This window comes from Coregonus lavaretus, assembly GCF_964263955.1.
Source record: "Coregonus lavaretus genome assembly, chromosome: 26".
Lineage (NCBI taxonomy): Eukaryota > Metazoa > Chordata > Actinopteri > Salmoniformes > Salmonidae > Coregonus > Coregonus lavaretus.
The window spans coordinates 3,557,008-3,579,994 of NC_140013.1; the positions used below are offsets into that span (position 1 = coordinate 3,557,008).

Below are 22,987 nucleotides of genomic sequence, written 5' to 3' on the forward strand. Positions count from 1 at the left end.
AATGCTGTATGATCCTTGAGGAAAAGTGACCTGCAGTTATGAAGCACTGTTACATTATAAGTGTGTCTAACTAAGCTAATACTGCATTATTATTTTATTATGGTGCATTATAATGCTGTATAATGCATTATGCACACGGGCTTCATAGAAAGTGTTACCGTAACGTTAGTTAATGCCTTTCTAGCAAATGGAAAAATATGGCTATCTGGTTGTTATGTTAATATTTCACCAGATAGCAATAAAAAGAAGTACATATTACCCATCTTGATCTTGTCATGAAAAAAACCTATTTTCCTGGTTGTAAGAGACCACTTAGTTGTAATCTGGTTATATGATGTCTTGTCGATCAGAAAACCAGTTTACAATCAGAAAATCAAGTCATAAAGACAAATGTTCCCCTATGGGGTGTATTGTAGCAGGTTAGCGTTTTTTGTCATGAATCTTGTTCTGGAGGCAGCTCTGCAGAGTGGTCACTAGCTGGCACAGCCACAAAGTCATAAAATCAGATTTTAAACCTAACCTTGTGCAGCAGAAATCACTCAGTTCTGCCTCCAGGACAAGACTCATGACAAAAAACTGGTAGGGCAGGAGTTTTTCCTTGTCAGATTATGCAGTCAGGAAAAACCTCAGGCCCTTAACATGGTGCATGGTAGCCCATTCAGCTATGACACAGTGTGTTACGGGTGGGGCTGGAGTATTTCCTGACCATGTGACCTGATCTTTGGCTGTCGGGGATAAGGCGACCAGCTTGAGTTCCTTCCAGGTCCTTACCTGCGTTCGGTCTTGTTGATCAGGTCAGACACCTGCTGCAAGTACTCCTTGGCATATAGCACCACAGGCTCTGTGTCGTTCAGGTCCAGGGGGGACAGGGCCGAGGACAGGTAGTCCAGCCAGTCCACCGCTGGAGCCAGCAGCTGAGGGCAAGAGAGGTTAGAGCCCTTGTGAAAAAGACAGTTCAAAACAAAAACAAAGTGTATAGACATTTTCTGAACAAAAGTTGCCTCATGTCGAAAGGAGTCCGTGTCCCACATAATTTTGTATGTGAAAATATGAAGTTATGTCTATGTATCCAATTCATGAGGCATATTGTTGGATCCACACAATATATCTCAACACTGTTTGTTTTTTTAAGCTGTGGGAATTCCCTCCATATAGATGGTGGACTAACCACTATACCACCCACGCAAGAACATTAGACTGTATTTCAGGTTTGAAACAGTCTGACAAACTTTTTGTGTGATTTAGGCTACATTCCGATTCTCTACCCTTCTCCCGAAGTTTGCACTCATACACTCCCTGTCATGGATTTAAAAGGAATGGACTGGTGTAAGGAATATTGTGGAAATTCCCTCCAGCCATGCTTGCTCCAATCCAATGGGTTTAAATGCATTACTGGGAGTGAACAAGTGCACACTTCTGGAGAAGAGTTTGATTAGTAAACTATCCCTTCAAAGTGGACCAAAGTATCCATAATATTTAGAAACAGACAGAGAGAGAGAGAGAGACCGACAGATACAGAGAGAGACAAAGACACAAAACAGTGAGAGGAGCCCTCATATTTGCGTTCCAGGTCCCAGACTCAATTAAAGCCGCCCCTATCCTGGAGGGTCTGTAGGGGTATTACAGTAAAACCCTCAGCCCCAGACCCTCATCCCACTGCCTTAATCCAGAGCATGGGAGCTGAGCACAGAGCAGGGAGGGAGAGAGATGATGGGATAAAAAACAAAGTATTTTCTGGGGGGTGGAGGCTGTTGTTTAATTGTTTGGTCTTTAATGCACACCAAAGAGACTGTGTACAGTCCATACAGTACCTGTTGTTTTGGACAATCCTTATGATGCGTTGTAACATGTTTAAAAATTAGTGTTGTCACGATACTACAAAAGGAAAACCAGCCACGTCGCCGACACCGACGTCTCGCTTCCAGACAAGCTAAACACCTTCTTCGCCCACTTTGAGGATAACACAGTGCCACTGACGAGGCCCACTACCAAGGACTGTGGGCTCTCCTTCTCCGTGGCCGACGTGATTAAGACATTTAAGCATGTTAACCCCCGCAAGGCTGCCGGCCCAGACGGCATCCCTAGCCGCGTCCTCAGAGCATGCGCAGACCAGCTGGCTGGTGTGTTTATGGATATATTCAATCTCTCCCTTTCCCAGTCTGCTGTTCCCACATGCTTCAAGATGGCCATCATTGTTCCTGTACCCAAGAAAGCAAAGGTAACTGAACAAAATGACTATCGCCCTGTAGCACTCACCTCTGTCATCATGAAGTGCTTTGAGAGACTAGTCAAGGATCATATCACCTCTACCTTACCTGTCACCCTAGACCCACTTCAATTTGCTTACCACCCCAATAGATCCACAGACGATGCAATCGCCATCACACTGCACACTGCCCTATCCCATCTGGACAAGAGGAATCCCTATGTAAGAATGCTGTTCATTGACTATAGCTCAGCATTCAACACCATAGTACCTTGCAAGCTCATCATCAAGCTTGAGGCCCTGGGTCTGAACCCCGCCCTGTGCAACTGGGTCCTGGATTTCCTCACGGGCCGCCCCCAGGTGGTGAAGGTAGGAAACAGCATCTCCACTTCGCTGATCCTCAACACTGGGTTCCCACAAGGGTGCGTGCTCAGCCCCCTCCTGTACTCCCTGTTCACCCATGACTGCGTGGCCAAGCACGCCTCCAACTCAATAATCAAGTTTGCAGATGACAAAACAGTAGTAGGTTTGATTACCAACAATGACGAGACCGCCTTCAGGGAGGAGGTGAGGGCTCTGGGAGTGTGGTGCCAGGAAAATAACCGCTCACTCAACGTCAACAAAACAAAGGAGACGATCGTGGACTTCAGGAAACAGCAGAGGGTGCACCCCCCTATCCACATCGACGGGACCGCAGTGGAGAAGGTGGAAAGCTTCAAGTTCCTTGGCGTACACATCACGACAAACTGAAATGGTCCACCCACGCAGACAGTTTGGTGAAGAAGGCGCAACAGAGACTCTTCAACCTCAGGAGGCTAAAGAAATTCGGCTTGGCACCTACAGTGCCTTGCGAAAGTATTCACCCCCCTTGGCATTTTTCCTATTTTGTTGCCTTACAACCTGGAATTAAAATTGATTTTGGGGGGGTTTGTGTCATTTGATTTACACAACATGCCTACCACTTTGAAGATGCAAAATATTTTTTTTTGTGAAACAAACAAGAAATAAGACAAAAAAAACAGAAAACTTGAGCGTGCATAACTATTCACCCCCCCCCCCCCCCCAAAGTCAATACTTTGTAGAGCCACCTTTTGCAGCAATTACAGCTGCAAGTCTCTTGGGGTATGTCTCTATAAGCTTGGCACATCTAGCCACTGGGATTTTTGCCAATTTTTCAAGGCAAAACTGCTCCAGCTCCTTCAAGTTGGATGGATTCCGCTGGTGTACAGCAATCTTTAAATCATACCACAGATTCTCAATTGGATTGAGGTCTGGGTTTTGACTAGGCCATTCCAAGACATTTAAATGTTTCCTCTTAAACCACTCGAGTGTTACTTTAGCAGTATGCTTAGGGTCATTGTCCTGCTGGAAGGTGAACCTCCGTCCCAGTCTGAAATCTCTGGAAGACTGAAACTGCCTTTTTGAGTTTCCTTGATGGCCAAAAAGCTCAATTTTAGTCTCATCTGACCAGAGTACCTTCTTCCATATGTTTGGGGAGTCTCCCACATGCCTTTTGGCAAACACCAAACGTGCTTGCTTATTTTTTCTTTAAGTAATGGCTTTTTTTCTAGCCACTCTTCCGTAAAGCCCAGCTCTGTGGAGCGTACGGCTTAAAGTGGTCCTATTGACAGATACTCCAATCTCTGCTGTGGAGCTTTGCAGCTCCTTCAGAGTTATCTTTGGTCTCTTTGTTGCCTCTCTGATTAATGCCCTCCTTGCCTGGTTTGTGAGTTTTGGTGAGCGGCCTTCTCTTGGCAGGTTTGTTGTGGTGCCATATTCGTTCCATTTTATAATAATGGATTTAAAATGGTGCTCCGTGGGATGTTCAAAGTTTCTGATATTTTTTCATAACCCAACCCTGATCTATACTTTTTTTTCTTTTTTTTACTTCTCCATAACTTTGTCCCTGACCTGTTTGGAGAGCTCCTTGGTCTTCATGGTGCTGCTTGCTTGGTAGTGCCCCTTGCTTAGTGGTGTTGCAGACTCTGGGGCCTTTCAGAACAGGTGTGTATATATACTGAGATCATGTGACAGATCATGTGACACTTAGATTGCACACAGGTGGACTTTATATAACTAATTATGTGACTTCTGAAGGTAATTGGTTGCACCATATCTTATTTAGGGGCTTCATAGCAAAGGGGGTGAATACATATGCACGCACCACTTTTCCATTATAGATTTTTTAGAATTTGTTGAGACAAGTTATTTTTTAAATTTCACTTCACCAATTTGGACTATTTTGTGTATGTCCATTACATGAAATCCAAATAAAAATCCATTTAAATTACAGGTTGTAATGCAACAAAATAGAAAAAAAGCCAAGGGGATGAATACTTTTGCAAGGCACTGTAAAACCCTCACAAACTTTTACAGATACACAATTGAGAGCATCCTGTCGGGCTTTATCACCACCTGGTACGGCAACTGCACCGCCCGCAACCGCAGGGCTCTCCAGAGGGTGGTGCGATCTGCCGAACGCATTATCGAGGGCAAACTACCCGCCCTCCAAGACACATACAGCACCCGATGTCACAGGAAGGCCAAAAAGATCATTAAGGACATCAACCATCCGAGCCACTGCCTGTTCACCCCGCTATCATCCAGAAGGCAAGGTCAGTACAGGTGCATCAAAGCTGGGACCGAGAGAATGAAAAACAGCTTCTATCTCAAGGCCATCAGACTGTTAAATAGCCATCACTAGCACATTAGAGGCTGCTGCTGCCTATTGAAATCACTGGCCACTTTAAGAAATGGAACACTAGTCACTTTAATAATGTTTGCAGTCACTTTAATAATGTTTACATATCTTGCACTACTCATCTCATATGTATAGTTGAAGTCGGAAGTTTACATACACTTAGGTTGGAGTCATTAAAACTTGTTTTTCAACCACTCCACAAATTTCTTGTTAACAAACTATAGTTTTGGCAAGTCGGTTAGGACATCTACTTTGTGCATGACACAAGTAATTTTTCCAACAATTGTTTACAGACAGATTATTTCACTTATAATTCACTGTATCACAATTCCAGTGCGTCAGAAGTTTACATGCACTAAGTTGACTGTGCCTTTAAACAGCTTGGAAAATTCCAGAAAATGATGTCATGGCTTTAGAAGCTTCTGATAGGCTAATTGACATCATTTGAGTCAATTGGAGGTGTACCTGTGGATGTATTTCAAGGCCTACCTTCAAACTCAGTGCCTCTTTGCTTTACATCATGGAAAAAATCAAAAGAAATCAGCTAAGACCTCAGAAAAAAAAAGTCTGGTTCATCCTTGGGAGCAATTTCCAAATGCCTGAAGGTACCACGTTCATCTGTACAAACAATAGAACACAAGTATAAACACCATGGGACCACGCTGCCGTCATACCGCTCTGGAAGGAGACGCGTTCTGTCTCCTAGAGATGAACGTACTTTGGTGCGAAAAGTGCAAATCAATCCCAGAACAACAGCAAAGGACCTTGTGAAGATGCTGGAGGAAACAGGTACAAAAGTATCTATATCCACAGTAAAATGAGTCCTATATCGACATAACCTGAAAGGCCGCTCAGCAAGGAAGAAGCCACTGCTCCAAAACTGCCATAAAAAAGCCAGACTACGGTTTGCAACTGCACATGGGGACAAAGATCGTACTTTTTGGAGAAATGTCCTCTGGTCTGATGAAACAAAAATAGAACTGTTTGTCCATAATGATCATCGTTGTGTTTGGAGGAAAAAGGGGGTGCTTGCAAGCCGAAGAATACCATCCCAACCGTGAAGCACAGGGGTGGCAGCATCATGCTGTTGGGGTGCTTTGCTGCAGGAGGGACTGGTGCACTTCACAAAATAGATGGCATCATGAGGAAGGAAAATTATGTGGATATATTGAAGCAACATCTCAAGACATCAGTCAGGAAGTTAAAGCTTGGTCGCAAATGCGTCTTCCAAGTGGACAATGACCCCAAGCATACTTCCAAAGTTGTGGCAAAATGGCTTAAGGACAACAAAGTCAAGGTATTGGAGTGGCCATCACAAAGCCCTGACCTCAATCCTATAGAAAATGTGTGGGCAGAACTGAAAAAGCGTGTGCGAGCAAGGAGGCCTACAAACCTGACTCAGTTACACCAGCTCTGTCAGGAGGAATGGGCCAAAATTCACCCAACTTATTGTGGGAAGCTTGTGGAAGGCTACCCGAAACGTTTGACCCAAGTTAAACAATTTAAAGGCAATGCTACCCAATACTAATTGACTGTATGTAAACTTCTGACCCACTGGGAATGTGATGAAAGAAACAAAAGCTGAAATAAATCACTCTCTACTATTATTCTGACATTTCACATTCTTAAAATAAAGTGGTGATCCTAACTGACCTAAAACAGGGAATTTTTACTAGAATTAAATGTCAGGAATTGTGAAAAACTGAGTTTAAATGTATTTGGCTAAGGTGTATGTAAACTTCCGACTTCAACTGTATGTGACAAATAAAAATGTGATTTGATACCGATATATTACAGCCACACCGGTAGTCACGAGTCATGACCGCAGTCAAATTCCATGTGACCGTAACTAAGCATCTCCAAAACTGCTCTCTGATGCCGCTTATGTTCATTAGTGGCCTACCAAACTTGCTAAAGGCCAGTCGCTAATGGCCTGATTCTCAGCGCTCTATTGTCCCTTTAAATCACTATGACATCAATGCAAATGCAATCGAAAATGAAATTAAACACTTCATGAGAGCCCTGGCATTCAGAGTTTGAGTGTTATAGGACCACCTGTTGCCCAGTGAGAGCCAGCTTCTCACAGCTGGTTGATGCATGGAATGAAATAAGTGTTCCTATAAACCCATGTTGACAACATTTCTATAGGCTATGCTATGCAATTACGTGAGAAAACAGAGTTTTGATGGCCTATATTAAAAAGAGGAGGATCCCATTAGCTTTCTATAGGCTAGGCCTACTATATTTATTTCTCAACTTTTCTAATATAAAGCACATTGCCTACCTGGCTGGCATGAAAATGAACTGTGGGAAAAGCATCCTCCATTCGCTATTCAAGTGCATACGGATGACATGTCTTTTTTTTCCCCCTGTTCCGATAGGTGCATGATATAATGGCCCATTCTGAATAAAGAATAATTCCACACATGCACTATATATACACAAAAGTATGTAGACACCCCTTCAAATTAGTGGATTCAGCTATTTCAGTCACACCCGTTGCTGACAGGTGTATAAAATCGAGCACACAGCCATGCAATCTCCATAGACAAACATTGGCAGTAGAATGGCCTTACTGAAGAGCTCAACAAGTCAGTTCATCACATTTCTGTCCTGCTAGAGCTGCCCCGGTCAACTGTAAGTGCTGTTATTGTGAAGTGGAAACGTCTAAGAGCAACAACGGCTCAGCCGCGAAGTGGTAGGCCAAACACGCTCACAGAACAGGACCGCCGAGTGCTGAAGCAAGTAACTACCGAGTTACAAACTGCCTCTGGAAGCAACGTCAGCACAATAACTGTTCGTCGGGAGCTTCATGAAATGGGTTTCCATGGCCGAGCAGCCACACACAAGCCTAAGATCACCATGTGCAATGCCAAGCGTCGGGTGGAGTGGTGTAATGCTCACCGCCATTGGACTCTGTAGCAGCGAAAACGCGTTCTCTGGAGTGATGAATCACGCTTCACCATCTGGCAGTCCGACGGACAAATCTGGGTTTGGCGGATGCCAGGAGAACTATCTGCCCAATGCATAGTGCCAACTGCAAAGTTTGGTGGAGGAGGAATAATGGTCTGGGGCTGTTTTTCATGATTCGGGCTAGGCCCCTTAGTTCCAGTGAAGGGAAATCTTAACGCTACAGCATACAATGACATTCTAGATGATTCTGACAGTTTGGGGAAGTTCCTTTCCTGTTTCAGCATGACAATGCCCCCACGCACAAAACGAGGTCCATACAGAAATGGTTTGTCGAGATCGGTGTGGAAGAACTTGACTGGCCTGCACAGGGCCCTGTCCTCAACCTCATCGAACACCTTTGGGATGAATTGGAACGCCGACAGCGAGCCAGGCCTAATCGACTAACATCAGTGCCCAACTCACTAATGCTTGTGGCTGAATGGAAGCAAATTCCCGCAGCAATGTTACAACATCTAGTGGAAAGCCTTCCCAGACGAGTGGAGGCTTTTATAGCAGCAACTATATTAATGCCCATGATTTTGGAATAAGATGTTCGACGAGCAGGTGTCCACATACTTATGGTAATGTAGTGTATATTAGTAGGCTATATGTAAAGACCAGATTAAATTGAGAATAGTCTGATGGGTGAGAATATTATCAAGGGCTTGTCAAATTGTGAATGAGAGATTGATGAAGTGTGTGCAAGAAACAGAGCAGAGCACATGCTTTTCATGCAACTTTTTTTAATATGCCATTTAGCAGACGCTTTTATCCAAAGCGACTTACAGTCATGCGTGCATAATTTTTTTTGTATCAAAACATAGCGTAACGTTTACCACAACTAAAGTTGCATAAATAACTAAGTTAACCATATAGGATGACCTGTTTCAAAATATCACTTTGTTAACCGCTCAAAACAGAATATGTGCGCACTGCCTCGGAAATTGTTTGGGGAAAATATAATTTCCATTTTATTCAGCTATGTTCAGTTGTGTTCTTCGTACTATAAAATAATGCCATGGGAATTATAAGCAAATCTTGTCTGCCAAAATGAACTAGTGTAGCCCACAGCCATATAACATAGCCAGATCAGGGCCTATAACATAAGGACGACTCAGAATATGCTATTCTGTTCTTCTTCATATCATAATATTTCTTTAGACCTGCCTAAAATAAATAATGGATTTATTGTGATGGTGTTGGCTATATTAAATTGATTTATTTTACTTTTTTAAATATAGATGTTTCAAAGTTCTGCGTCAGTGGCTTGTAGGCTATGAGTGGAAGCCCGGAGATGCTAAACGTGTTTATGTTAATTAACGGTCAATTACATTTACATTTACATTTTAGTCATTTAGCAGACGCTCTTATCCAGAGCGACTTACAGTTAGTGAGTGCATACATTATTATTTTTTTTTTCATACTGGCCCCCCGTGGAAATCGAACCCACAACCCTGGCGTTGCAAACGCCATGCTCTACCAACTGAGCTACATCCCTGCCGGCCATTCCCTCCCCTACCCTGGACGACGCTGGGCCAATTGTGCGCCGCCCCATGGGTCTCCCGGTCGCGGCCGGCTACGACAGAGCCTGGATTCCGTGAGTCCGGCAGTTATTTGCATGACAGTTACCAGCTGACACATTTTCATGACCGCCACTGCCCTAATACTCGATGCCACGGCAAAAAAAAAAAAGCGGGGAGAAAGACTGATATTTTCTTTTTTATCCTTTCGCTCTCTAAATCTCACTTTTTCTTAAAGGCCTAGTGCAGTCAAAGATGTGATTTTCCTGTGTTTTATATATATTTCCACACTTTGAGGTTGGAATAAATACTCCTAAAATGATACTGCCCTTTTTTTTTTGGCCAGCCTGGTGACATCACCAGTAAATTAGTTAATAGACCAATACTAAAGAGTTCCAAACCTCTCTGCCAATAACAGCTAGTTTTCAGTTTCCCTCTCCCCACTCCCAGACAGTCCTAGATAAATTCTTGCTTGAGAAATTGCTCTTGCTAGGAAGTTTTGTTTCTTTTTGAACATTTTAATTGAAAACAATGACATTAAAGGTACTTAAAGTGGAACTGACAGCGTTTTAGCAACATGAAATATTATTCGACGGGTATAGAGAGATGACCAGTTCACAGAGGAGTATAGAGTGCAGTGATGTGTCCTATAAGGAGCATTGGTGGCAAATCTGATGGCCGAATGGTAAAGAACATCTAGCCAGTTGAGAGCGCTCTTACCTGCCGATCTATAAATTACATCTCTGTAATCTAGCATGGGTAGGATGGTCAGCTGAATCAGGGTTAGTTTGGCAGCTGGGGTGAAAGAGGAGCGATTACGATAGTGGAAACCAAGTCTAGATTTAACCTTAGCCTCCAGCTTTGATATGTGCTGAGAGAAGGACAGTGTACCGTCTAGCCAGGTGGTGATACAGCCCAACAGGATGCTCTCAATTGTGAATCTGTAAAAGTTTGTGAGGGTTTTACAGTGCCTTGCAAAAGTATTAATCCTCCTTGCCGTTTTTCCTATTTTGTTGCGTTACAACCTGTAATTTAAATTGATTTTTATTTGGATTTCATGTAATGGACATACACAAAATAGTCCAAATTGGTGAAAAAATTACTTGTTTCAAGAAATTCAAAAAAAAAAAATAACGGAAAAGTGGTGCATGCATATGTATTCACCCCCTTTGCTATGAAGCCCCTAAATAAGATCTGGTGCAACCAATTACCTTCAGAAGTCACAATATTAGTTAAATAAAGTCCACCTGTGTGCAATCTAAGTGTCACATGATCTGTCACATGATCTCAGTATATATACACACCTGTTCTGAAAGGCCCCAGAGTCTGCAACACCACTAAGCAAGGGGCACCACCAAGCAAGCGGCACCTTGAAGACCAAGGAGCTCTCCAAACAGGTCAGGGACAATGTTGTGGAGAAGTACAGATCAGGGTTGGGTTATAAAAAAATATCAGAAACTTTGAACATCCCACGGAGCACAATTAAATCCATTATAAAAAAAATTGAAAGAATATGGCACCACAAAAACTCAAGGAGGGCATTAATCAGAGAGGCAACAAAGAGACCAAAGATAACCCTGAAGGAGCTGCAAAGCTCCACAGCGGAGATTGGAGTATCTGTCCATAGGACCACTTTAAGCTGTACACTCCACAGAGCTGGGCTTTACGGAAGAGTCGCCAGAAAAAAGCCATTGCTTAAAGAAAAAAATAAGCAAACACGTTCGCCAAAAGGCATGTGGGAGACTCCCCAAACATATGGAAGAAGGTACTCTGGTCAGATGAGACTAAAATTGAGCATTTTGGCCATGAAGGAAAACGCTATGTCTAGCGCAAACCCAACACCTCTCATCACCCTGAGAACACCATCCCCACATTGAAGCATGGTGGTGGCAGCATCATGCTGTGGGGATGTTTTTCATTGGCAGGGACTGGGAAACTGGTCAGAATTGAAGGAATGATTGATGGCACTAAATACAGGGAAATTCTTGATGGAAACCTGTTTGTCTTAATTATGAATTAAAAAGGCACGAGCGATATCCTATGCACTTGCTTATAATGGTGTGTCTGTGTGTGGGTTTGTGGTAGAAATGTGCTTTAGCAAGTAGCTACAGATGACAATATTGGTAGCTAGAGTTTATACACTTCATTTTACTGTTCCATCTATTAATCCAGTCTGCTCACTGTGATTAAAATGTATATAATTTATGCTTATTAAATACAAACTTTCCCCTTTATTTTCACAGCAGACATGGAGCCCAGCTTCAGAAAACTGTCAAATGGAAACCTCTTCTTAATGGACTGTAAGGATTCCAGGATTTACAGGACAAAAACTACTAAAAGAGCGTGGAGCAGGGCTGTGTCTCCAGACAATGTGGTGGATTCAGCCAGGAGGGCTGTACTGCTCAGAGGTGGCAACCCAGAAAGCAGGGAACATTTGCTGGGTCAGCATGCGATGCAGTTTGGCCTTTATAAGGAGCAGATCTTCAAGTGGGTGGTTGAAAATGTGCTGGAATCTGCCTCTCAGCCAGCGAGGAGTGATTTCAAAAACCATGCTGCTAATGAGATGGCTTTCAAGGAAAACATGGAGCTCTTCCCTGAGGGCTGGGAGGCTATCAGGATTAAGTCCAACATCCAGCCATCCTCCACCACCACCCAGCCATGCAAAGACCACTGGTTCACGGAGGTCCTCAACATCCTCGCTTAGGTCATTGCTGGTTGGAAAACTACGCCCCTCCCAGAATCTCGACAGGACAATAAGGAAGCTCATGTCTCCTCAGAAGGTTTAGCCTAGTAAGCTCTATATTATGTTAATATGAATTATATCATAATGATGATGTTTTAGTTTAGTTTATGGAGATAGATAAGTAAAACAAAGGATTGTCTTTTGATGGTGTTTAATCTATTGATCTAATTTATTTAATAGTTCTACTTTTCAGCCCTTCCAGCCTCTGAGCCTGATGATGGTGAGCTCCTTATGGCAGCAGAGCAGCTTGAGTCACAGGAGTCAGACGTGCCGCGACCAATGGTGTTACGAGTATCAAGTGAGTTTATTACATATAGTACTCACTGCTCAGTCTCTGAGTCTCATTATGTGTTTGAGTGGTGTATTTGAAGTAAACTCAGCAAAAAAAGAAACGTCCTCTCACTGTCAACTGCGTTTAAATGTAACAGTCAGTATCTGGTGTGGCCACCAGCTGCATTAAGTACTGCAGTGCATCTCCTCCTCATGGACTGCACCAGATTTGCCTGTTCTTGCTGTGAGACGTTACCCCACTCTTCCACCAAGGCACCTGCAAGTTCCCAGTCATTTCTGGGGGGAATGGCCCTAGCCCTCACCTTCCGATCCAACAGGTCCCAGACGTGCTCAATGGGATTGAGATCCGGGCTCTTCGCTGGCCATGGCAGAACACTGACATTCCTGTCTTGCAGGAAATCAGCCATTCTGCTCGTTCTGTGCGTGGTGGCATTTTCATGCTGGAGGGTCATGTCAGGATGAGCCTGCAGGAAGGGTACCACATGAGGGAGGAGGATGTCTTCCCTGTAACACACAGCGTTGAGATTGCCTGCAATGACAACAAGCTCAGTCCGATGATGCTGTGACACACCGCCCCAGACCATGACGGACCCTCCACTTCCAAATCAATCCTGCTCCAGAGTACAGGCTCGGTGTAACGCTCATTCCTTCGACGATAAACGCGAATCCGACCATCACCCCTGGTGAGACAAAACCGCGACTCGTCAGCGAAGAGCACTTTTTGCCAGTCCTGTCTGGTCCACCAACGGTGGGTTTGTGCCCATAGGCGACGTTGTTGCCGGTGATGTCTGGTGAGGACTTGCCTTACAACAGGCCTACAAGCCCTCAGTCCAGCCTCTCTCAGCCTATTGTGGACAGTCTGAGCACTGATGGAGGGATTGTGCATTCCTGGTGTAACTCGGGCAGTTGTTGTTACCATCCTGTACCTGTCCCGCAGGTGTGATGTTCGGATGTACCGATCCTGTGCAGGTGTTGTTACACGTGGTCTGTCACTGCGAGGACGATCAGCTGTCCGTCCTGTCTCCCTGTAGCGCTGTCTTAGGTGTCTCACAATGCGGACATTGCAATTTATTGCCCTGGCCACATCTGCAGTCCTCATGCCTCCTTGCAGCATGCCTAAGGCACGTTCACGCAGATGAGCGTCTTTCTTTTGGTGTTTTTCAGAGTCAGTAGAAAGGCCTCTTTAGTGTCCGAAGTTTTCATAACTGTGACCTTAATTGCCTATCGTCTGTAAGCTGTTAGTGTCTTAACGACCGTTCCACAGGTGCATGTTCATTAATTGTTTATGGTTTATTGAACAAGCATGGGAAAGTGTTTAAACCCTTTACAATGAAGATCTGTGAAGTTATTTGGATTTTTACTAATTATCTTTGAAAGATAGGGTTGTTTCTTTTTTTGCTGAGTTATTTATAATGATGACTTACATTTTAAACGATGTACTAGGCCTACATAGTATGTCTCATGTGATATGATGACCTGTTCTTTGGGGAATTTATCATCAATACATTATTTCTCGTGTGGCGATGTTGTTGTCTTTTGATTTCAGGGAGAGACGTATGCCTTCCCAAGGGATGGCAATGCACTTTGCCTGATGTGGACCATAAGTGGGTGTCCAAGGCATTGTTCAGGTGGTCGGGGAATGGGATTCCAGAGATGGACTTTGCCAGGGTTGACAAAATGTGGTGGGACCCCCTCCACCACCCCTCATCTGCAGCTCAGTACCGGTGATGGAGAGGTACTTTGCCCATCCTCTGCTGCTCTGGATGCCCAGGAAGCTCTGGCAGGTGAAGCTGTATTGCCCACATTCTGACTGTGGACAGTCTGAGCACTGATGGAGGGATTGTGCATTCCTGGTGTAACTCGGGCAGTTGTTGTTACCATCCTGTACCTGTCCCGCAGGTGTGATGTTCGGATGTACCGATCCTGTGCAGGTGTTGTTACACCAGGAGAGGTTGGAGTTGACCTCATCAGGACTCAACCAGAAGATCAGGCAGGTTGTGGATGTGGACGGATCCTACTATGTTGCAGCAGAATACCTTCGATGTCCCAAGGGCAGTAGGAAGGTCATCAGTTGGAACATATGGTTCCTTACACTGTTCCACGCAAATACACTGGTAATGGCAATATAATTTTAATGTAATTAATAATCTAATGCAGCTTTTATATTTAATAAAAACAGCAACACATTTCTCTTTGTGAAACGTTATTATAGAATTATTCCATACTCAGTCCGGTGTATTCTCATGTATTTGTTGTTTTTTTTCCTTTAGGGGAACTGATTTAATATTTAATATGCCATTTAGCAGACGCTTTTATCCAAAGCGACTTACAGTCATGCGTGCATACATTTTTACATATGGGTGGTTCCGGGGAACGAACCCACTACCCTGGCGTTACAAGCTCCATGCTCTACCAATTGAGCTACAGAGGACCACATTTTGGAGTACCTCTTCGATCAGACTGGTTTGGCACTGCAGGATTACAAGGCTTCCATTGAGGAACTGGAGACAGGTGATCCTGATGTCCAAGGCTTTGTCAAGCTGCTGGAATTTCAGGACCTGACAGTTCCAGTGCTGGAGACAGCCCTGCTTCTTGTTGGCACCTTTCGTCCTACTCCCACCCCCTCTACCAGCATCCAGTCCACAGCTGCAGTCAGTCAGTCCCGTGTCCTACATTCCTGTATGGGCTAACGTTACTCCTTAGTCCATGGACCATAAATGTTATTTTTAAAGTGTGAATTGGCTCTGGCAGTCAAAACAGCCAAATACTCCATCTAAACGCGAATCGATTCTCAATTCCTGTACGGGTCTAGAAACATAAATCACATCAAAATAACTGAAAATGCAAAATACACACTTACTGTACACTGTTTTAACATAGTTGCAGCCAACCGTATTTTTTTGTGACATGTTTGTGGAGGCCATCTTCTGTTTACACATAGGTGTTAGGAGACGCAGATAGCTTTTTAGCATAGGTAGTCGACTGTCTTCTGTCTGTTTTCCGAAAACACGTGGTGTAACATGGAGATATGGCCGTGGGGTAACATTAACCCTACAAAAAGGTATGTATAATTTTAACCTTTTGTTTAGAGCATCGGGGCTCTAAACAAAACTCCTCTGTACAGAAGACGCCTTCGTCTAATGACTCGTGTAATGTAATGGAACTGAGAGTCATGATCAACGGCTATCTCAGGAGAAGCAAAGAGTTCAATAAATATACAGTGAGCTCCAAAAGTATTGGGATAGTGAAATGTTTTGTTGTTGTTTTGACTCTGCACTCCAGCACTTCGGATTTGAAGTGATACAAAGTGCAGACTGTCAGCTTTAATTTGAGGGTATTTTTATCCATATCGGGTGAACCGTTTAGAAATTACAGCACTTTTTGTACATAGTCCCCCCATTTTAGGGGACCAAAAGTATTTGGACAAATTTACTTATGTGTATTTAAGTAGTCAAAGGTTTAGTATTTGGTCCCATATTCCTAGCACGCAATGATTACATCAAGCTTGTGACGTAAGGGCTATGTTGAGAGGTAGCTTGCAAGTAAGCATTTCATTGCACTGTTTACACCCCACTGTATTCTGTATACAGTACCAGTCAAAAGTTTGGACACACCTACTCATTCCAGGGTTTTTCTTCATTTTTACTATTTTCTACATTGTAGAATAATTGTGAAGACATCAAAACTATGAAATAACACATATGGAATCATGTAGTAACCAAAACAGTGTCAAACAAATCAAAATATATTTTATAATTGAGATTTTAAAAAATAGCTCCCTAGTACACCATGGCTATGTCTCCGGATACATTTGGCCAGGAGGGCTGTACTGCTCCGAGGTGACAACTCAGCAACAAGGCACACTTGTTGGGTCAACACGAGATGCAGTTCAGCCAAGTAGGTTGTTGAAAATGCTCTGTGGTATGCTGGGTATTTGGTGGCATCGATGAAGAGTGATGCACAAAAACATGCTGCCAATCAGATGACTTTGAAGGAGTACCTGGAGGTCCCACCCCACACTACCCGCATCAGTCCTCCGCTCCTGTACGGACTAGTCCACCACCAGCTGGGCCTCTGTCCGTGGCCTTGACATCTGTGCCCGGCTGGGCCTCTGTCCGTGGCCTTGTTCAGTCGAGTGTTCGGGACGGGTGGACGTGTCAGCAGAGATGTGATACTACATGGAAAGAGAAATGTCTGAAACATGGACTTCAATTGGAAGTAAAAACCCATCGCAATTCTTGGGGACTTCTCAACAACTCCAGATATTTATCCCGGAAAGCCATGCTCCTCAGTGCTGTGGAGAACGCCAGAGCACGGAAGAAGCATCAAAAGAAGAATAACATCTCCAATAAGAGAAAAAGGACAGAGGAAAACAATGAAACGCAGGACACTATCCAAAGAGTAAAAAATATAAAATTACCTGAGAATGACACGTGTCTAGAAGTTGATAGCACTCTAAAACCCACAGACTCATGGACTCATGTTGCTAAATTTGGACTGCCATTGCCCCCTACAGTAGAGAGTTTGCCAATAGCTGCTTCTGGGGACAACAGCATAGCCAACCAGCAGACTTCAAAAGGCACAAAGCTGGTTGGGGCCACTCTGAGTGAACGATGGGAGGTGGACAGTGGATTTGTGTCTGAGGCCAGCCCTCCAACTAGTGGACGTAGTTCTCCCTGCCACACAATGAGCCCAACCACCGTGGTGGCCATGGACTGCGAGATGGTTGGTACAGGGCCAGGCGGGCGCACTAGTGAATTGGCACGCTGCAGCCTGGTGGATTACCATGGCAACGTCCTGTACGATAAGTACATCCGTCCGTGCCAGGCTGTGACTGACTACAGGACCCGTTGGAGTGGCATCCAGAGGCACCATTTACAGAACGCTCTGCCCTTCCCCAAGGCTAGGACAGAGATACTACGAATACTGGATGGGAAAGTGGTGATCGGTCACGCTCTGTACAATGACTTCCAGGCCTTGGACTTCACCCACCCATGTCACATGATCAGGGACACAAGTGGTATGCGTCTGCTCAGGCGACTGGCTGGCTTCCCCACAAAGCGCTGTGTCTCACTCAAGATCCTGGCCAACAGCCTCCTAAACAGGAAAATACAGGTTGGAAGGAGGGGCCACAGTTCAGTGGAGGACGCTCTCGCTTCCTTGGACCTGTATAAACTCGTGGAGGGGGAGTGGGAACAGGATATGCAAGAGAGAATGAGGGACCGAGACACAGGCACTCTCCCAGACCCCGCCACCTCAAACCACTACATGCAGGACCAGTACTGGCCAGAGGACTTGACCAATGACAGCCATTGAGAGAAGCCTGTGTAGGAGGGTTGATGGGGTAGAAGTAGGCCAGGGGTTTTAAGTAAAATGGTCCCAAGTTGGCAAGGGTGATACTAAATTCATCTGATCAGCTAATATTGCACACATACATGCTGGGAGCCACAGTTTCCACAGGGGATAAGGTCATGGCAACACGTCAAGTCGCTCAATGTCAAGAATGGCATCAGGAAAGGGAGTGAACTGTGAAAGGAAGGGGTAAATGCAATGACGAGGGATTTATTTTAAGGTATTGCAGCCGTATGTCTTTGTGTGTATGTAGAGCATGTCAAGTTTGACATGGTTAACTTACTACTTGGATAGTTAGAACAATGGCTGGAAGTCTATGGGTATCTGCTAGCTTACTGGCACATACCCATAGACTTCCAGCCGTTGCGCTAACACTAGTTAGTATTGGTTTGCAAAACTACCTATAACTTCCTTCATACTGGACAGAGACATACAATTTTTATCTACGAGTTCATCGGACTCTGGGGAAGTAGATAAAATCCAGAAGTATCCCTTTAACTCACGATTTGTTAAAACTTGCTTGCATGAAATTACACCAGTATCTCCAGATAAGTCGGCAGGTAGCTTAGTGGTTAAGAGCGTTGTGCCAGTAACCGAAAGGTCGCTGGTTCTAATCCCCAAGCCGACTAGGTGAAAAATCTGTCGATGTGCCCTTGAGCAAGGCACTTAACCCTGATTGCTCCTGTAAGTCGCTCTGGATAAGAGCGTCTGCTAAATGACTAAAATGTAAATGTAAATGTTGACACCTGTGCCCGGCTGGGCCTCTGTCCGTGCCTTCGACACCAGTGCTCGGCTGTCCCTCAGTCAGCCCCGTCCTCTGCTCCTTACGGGCTGGGCATTCTGATGGAGCCAGCGATCAGTCGCTCAACATTTTCAGTTAATTATATATAATTGTAATTATTTGTGTTCAATTGTTTGTCCCTCTGTGTTGTTTAACTGTATATACACAGAATACTTTTTAATTGGTGTATTCCTCAACAGTATTCTCCCCTTAATTCACCCTGAGCACAAAAGCCCTTAGCTGAATTTTCTAATTACATTTTGATAAATTAATGTCAGTCTTTGAATGCTCCATTGTATAAACTATTTAATTGTCCTGCTTGTGTGTTATGTGCACTGATTTCAAACAATTAGAGTATATTTGTCATTCTCACATCTTCCACCAATTCTGTGTCTTCAATTACTTCATTGATCTACAATCAAAATATCTTAATTAACATTACGTTTTCGATGTGAACTTGATATGAAATGTATAGATTAAGCCATTTCTCTTATTTGAGATAAACAAGATTTTTACTCCTGTGGTGTTTAGGCTTAACACATTTAGGCTACCCTTCTATAAATTTGAATCCTGAAGAGGGTAAGCGGTTTGACAAAAAGAGACGGGTTTTCATAATAAAAAGTTATGGATGATGATGGCAGATTTACGAGGAACGAGGATTGTCGGAAGGATTCAAGGCTAAATACAGCAGCCGTGTCGAGAGTCGATACAGGGTCGGCGAGTATGTTCATTCTTGGTAGAAAATGCCCCCCGAATTCGCTACACTTGTTAATTCCTGCTGGCACAACCTCGAATGATGAGCGATATCCTGTCCTTGGCCCAGTTGGTAGAGCATGGCACTTGCAATACCAGGGTTTTGGGTTCGATTCCCACGGGGGACCAGTACGAAAAAAGTATGAAAATGTATGCACTCACTACTGTAAGTCGCTCTGGATAAGGCAGTCTACTCAAATGTAAAATGTTTAACACACATGTGATGGAGTTCACAAATCATATGGCTACTGGATTTATACAAATAATCATGATTCTGCCAGGTAGGCATAGGCTACTTTTAATTGAGAAGGTTTTTGGGAAAGCCTTTCCATCTACCTGAAGATGGTTATCATTATCGTCGCTAACGGCAACATAAAGTGGTAGACATATGTGCACCGCACACACACAAATAGGGGTATTCCAGTACGGTTGCCTCTTCAGAAAGTTGCAGGGAATACAATTTGCTGATGCATTCTGTTAATGTCTTATGATAAACTTGGGCAAATACATTTTGCTAAAAAGTTCAATACATTTAGTTCATTTTCAAACGTGAGACACGTTTGAAAATTCTAGTACCAAACCGTTTTTCATGTACTGATGTTTCGGTGTAACGTGCAATGCTAGTAAGGATAGGATCATAGTAGCTCCCTCCCATTCCTTTACGGTATGTCTATGTATTCCAGTGTTGTAGTAGAAAACATTAGGGGTCCATTTAAGAGGTCATTGGGAACAGGGTCATTTTGCAACAGACAACATTTTGCAACAGACAACGACAGCTAGTCCTTCCCTGTTTCAATCCATTCCACATGACCCTGGAGTTAATGTAATAATCCAGTGTTTAGAACCATCAGAAACAGAACAAATTATCTATGGCATTGCCATTCAAAGTCATGCCTCATCAACTCGACTGTGTTTGCAAACTTAAGGTTAACAGACTGTGATTTTCTAGAGCCATTACATTCAAATGTCAGTGGTAAACACAATCTACCCATTACCACCCATTTCACTGATTCAACCCATCCTACAAATGCTGAAGTTAAATTCCTATGTAACAGAGAACCATCTCTCCATTCATTCTATCTCTGTTTGTTGACGAAATGCTCCTCGATGTCCTCCAACCACTTGCATTCCCTTCACCATTGTTCTGTTGCTGCCGTGGAGATAAAAGGGCTTAGCAACAGTCACCTTGGTAACCAGGGTAGCATTCACAAACAAAAAAGAGGACTGCAGGAGTGGCAGAGTAGAGTAGTCCTCAGAGGAGGGATAAAACACAGACAAAGTGTGAAGAGGCTCAGGGTTTCAGATGGTAGTGGTGAGTCAGTGTGGGAGAGGCTGTGAGAAAAAAATGTTTTGACACTAATGGACGCAGGAGAAAAAGTGGGAACAAACTGTAATTGAGTAAGAGTAAACTCCGAGAGGCTTTAAAGCCTTATCGGATGGCATGGGATTCTGATCCACACAAAATCCACCTCACAAAAAATCCACCTCACATACTGTATGTACCTCTCTCTCTCATACATACTCACGTCCATGCAATTGCTTGCACATGGAAGCCCACATGTTCTCTCTCTTTGTAACCCCCACCCCACAGACGCACACACACCTGCAGCTGGGCGATGGTGATCTTGTGGTATATCTTCTCCTCGTCGCGACGTTCGTCCTGGGGTACTGTGATGTTGGCGAGCGCCGTTTCAAAGTCCAGGATCTGCTGCATCTGGCTCTGTGTGGAGGTTTTATCCCCCCCCAACAGCAGGCTCAGCTCCACCATGTAGTCCAGATACGCCTTCAACACCTGGGAGGGGATACAGGATAAGCTCAGGGTCGTGTTCAGTCACCACCAAATGGAAGACAGCGGTCCGAAAACAGGTACTACCAGAACTTCTTCAATGAGAAATGCCTGTTTTCATTTTCCATTGCAAACCCTCCACCTGGATTTTGTTCTAGCCCTGCTCTAATTAGTGTTAACACACCTAATTCTAATCAGCTGCTCCTTAGGACCTTGATTAGCTGAATCTGGTGTGTCCTAGTAGGGCTGGAACAAAAGACTGCACATCTAGTTGGTCTCCAGGAGGAGGATTGGCCACCCCTGGGATATGCTGCAGACTAGAGTAGGGTCAGGAGTTTTTCTTGACCACCTGACCTGATCAGAAAAAACTCTGGCTACAGTGACTATAACTAGGGCCCAGAGTTTTTCCTGGTGAAACACCATTGGTTAGTCAAAACTCCTGGCTCTACTCTGGTGTGGTACAGTCACAAGAGAATGAGAGCAATCAAAATGAAACACCTGCTGCTGGCTTCATCTTCTGTGGAAGGTTTCAGTATTTCTAGTCCGTTGTGAAGTGACCACTACTATTCTCTTAGTCAGTTAAGGTAAAATATGCCCGGTATGTGTCAGAGAGATTTGTGACAGGCTATGTGGAAGGGAAAGTAGAATGGAACAACAAGATACACGTCAACGTTTAGATAAACAGATAATGGATGATGTGAGCCACCCCCTCCATGGAAGCCTATGCAGATACAACAGGAGGGGAAGCCATCTTCTGCAGACAGTACATGTATGACGACATTATGATATTTTGTGTTTTAATGATGTTGTGAAGCTTCAAATGCCAAATGAAATTCCCAAGCTTGGGATAATAAAGGTGTTGTATTCTACAGTAATCCCAGGCGGCCGGTGGTATCCAATACATTCCATTTATGCCATTCCAGCCATTATTATGACAGTAATATATGTTAATTTGTTACGGTAGCTCATGTTGACAGCCATAGGTAGGAAAAGACCCCACCTCACCCCCTCCAGCCACCTGAACTTTACTCACCTTTTCATTGGCTGTCTTGTTGAGGTAATAGTCCCGCGAGGGGAGGAACAGCCCCGATTGGTCGACCTGGCAGAAATGCATCAACAGGTGAGCAAACACACTAATCATAAGGGAGAATGAATTGCAATGTGCAGAGTCCATTCACTGTCATATTCGGCACCTGTTAAAAAAATATTAGATGTGCATATCTATCACTTTTCAAACAAATGAATCCCCACAGTTTAGTTTATGACTCAGGAAAGAGCAACAGGGGAACCATACCACTTTACCACTGTGTGTCTATGCATGCATGCGCCTATGTGTTTATGTGTGTGTGCTAGTACATGTATTTTCATTTCAAAAGAGCCAGAGCCAGAGCAGCTGACCTGGATGACGTTGCTGTTGGAGTTCTTGGGGTCCACGCTGACTCCGATGGTAAAGAAGGGCTGTGCACGGTAGGGGCCCGACACTGTCTTCAGCACCTCCATAAAGTTGTCCTTCTCCCAGGGCCCCGTGATGTTCCAGCCCCCTGTCTGCAAACACACACACACACACACACACAAAAACACACAGACACACACACAAAAAACAGAGGGACGACAAGCTCAGAGACACAGAGATACATCTATTATTATTTTTATTGGTATAAGATGAAGTTGCCCCTAGACGCTGTTTTTGGGTCAGTTTTGCATTTTCCCCCACTAATGCTAGGGGGAAAACCTCACCCCAGAGCATTTTGATTTATCACTACAGTATAGTATAGCATTTTCTTTCCGATTAATAATTTGTCATTTTATTCCTTTGCACATTAAAGACAAAACAACATGACACCTCCAGGAACACACACACATATTAAAATCGTATAGTCAGATAAATGGCGTCTTGTCACA

General features: G+C 44.0%; 2 protein-coding genes across 2 annotated transcripts in view; one reads left to right on the forward strand and one right to left on the reverse strand.

Annotated features, from left to right (window-relative positions):
* The window catches only part of LOC311101232 (endothelin-converting enzyme 2-like), a 72,604-nt gene that overhangs the window by 18,558 nt on the left and 31,059 nt on the right, over positions 1–22,987 (reverse strand). The window contains exons 6-9 of the mRNA XM_084142344.1: positions 22,484–22,630; positions 22,119–22,184; positions 20,903–21,091; positions 772–914 (exon numbers count right to left, since the gene is read on the reverse strand). Coding sequence (XP_083998470.1) covers positions 772–914; positions 20,903–21,091; positions 22,119–22,184; positions 22,484–22,630 — 545 coding nt within the window. The remainder of the gene's footprint in view (positions 1–771; positions 915–20,902; positions 21,092–22,118; positions 22,185–22,483; positions 22,631–22,987) is intronic.
* On the forward strand, positions 16,566–18,138 carry LOC311101231 (apoptosis-enhancing nuclease-like). Its single transcript, XM_084142343.1, has one exon. The coding sequence runs from the start codon at positions 16,695–16,697 to the stop codon at positions 17,727–17,729; it is 1,035 nt and encodes a 344-aa protein (XP_083998469.1). The 5' UTR covers positions 16,566–16,694; the 3' UTR covers positions 17,730–18,138.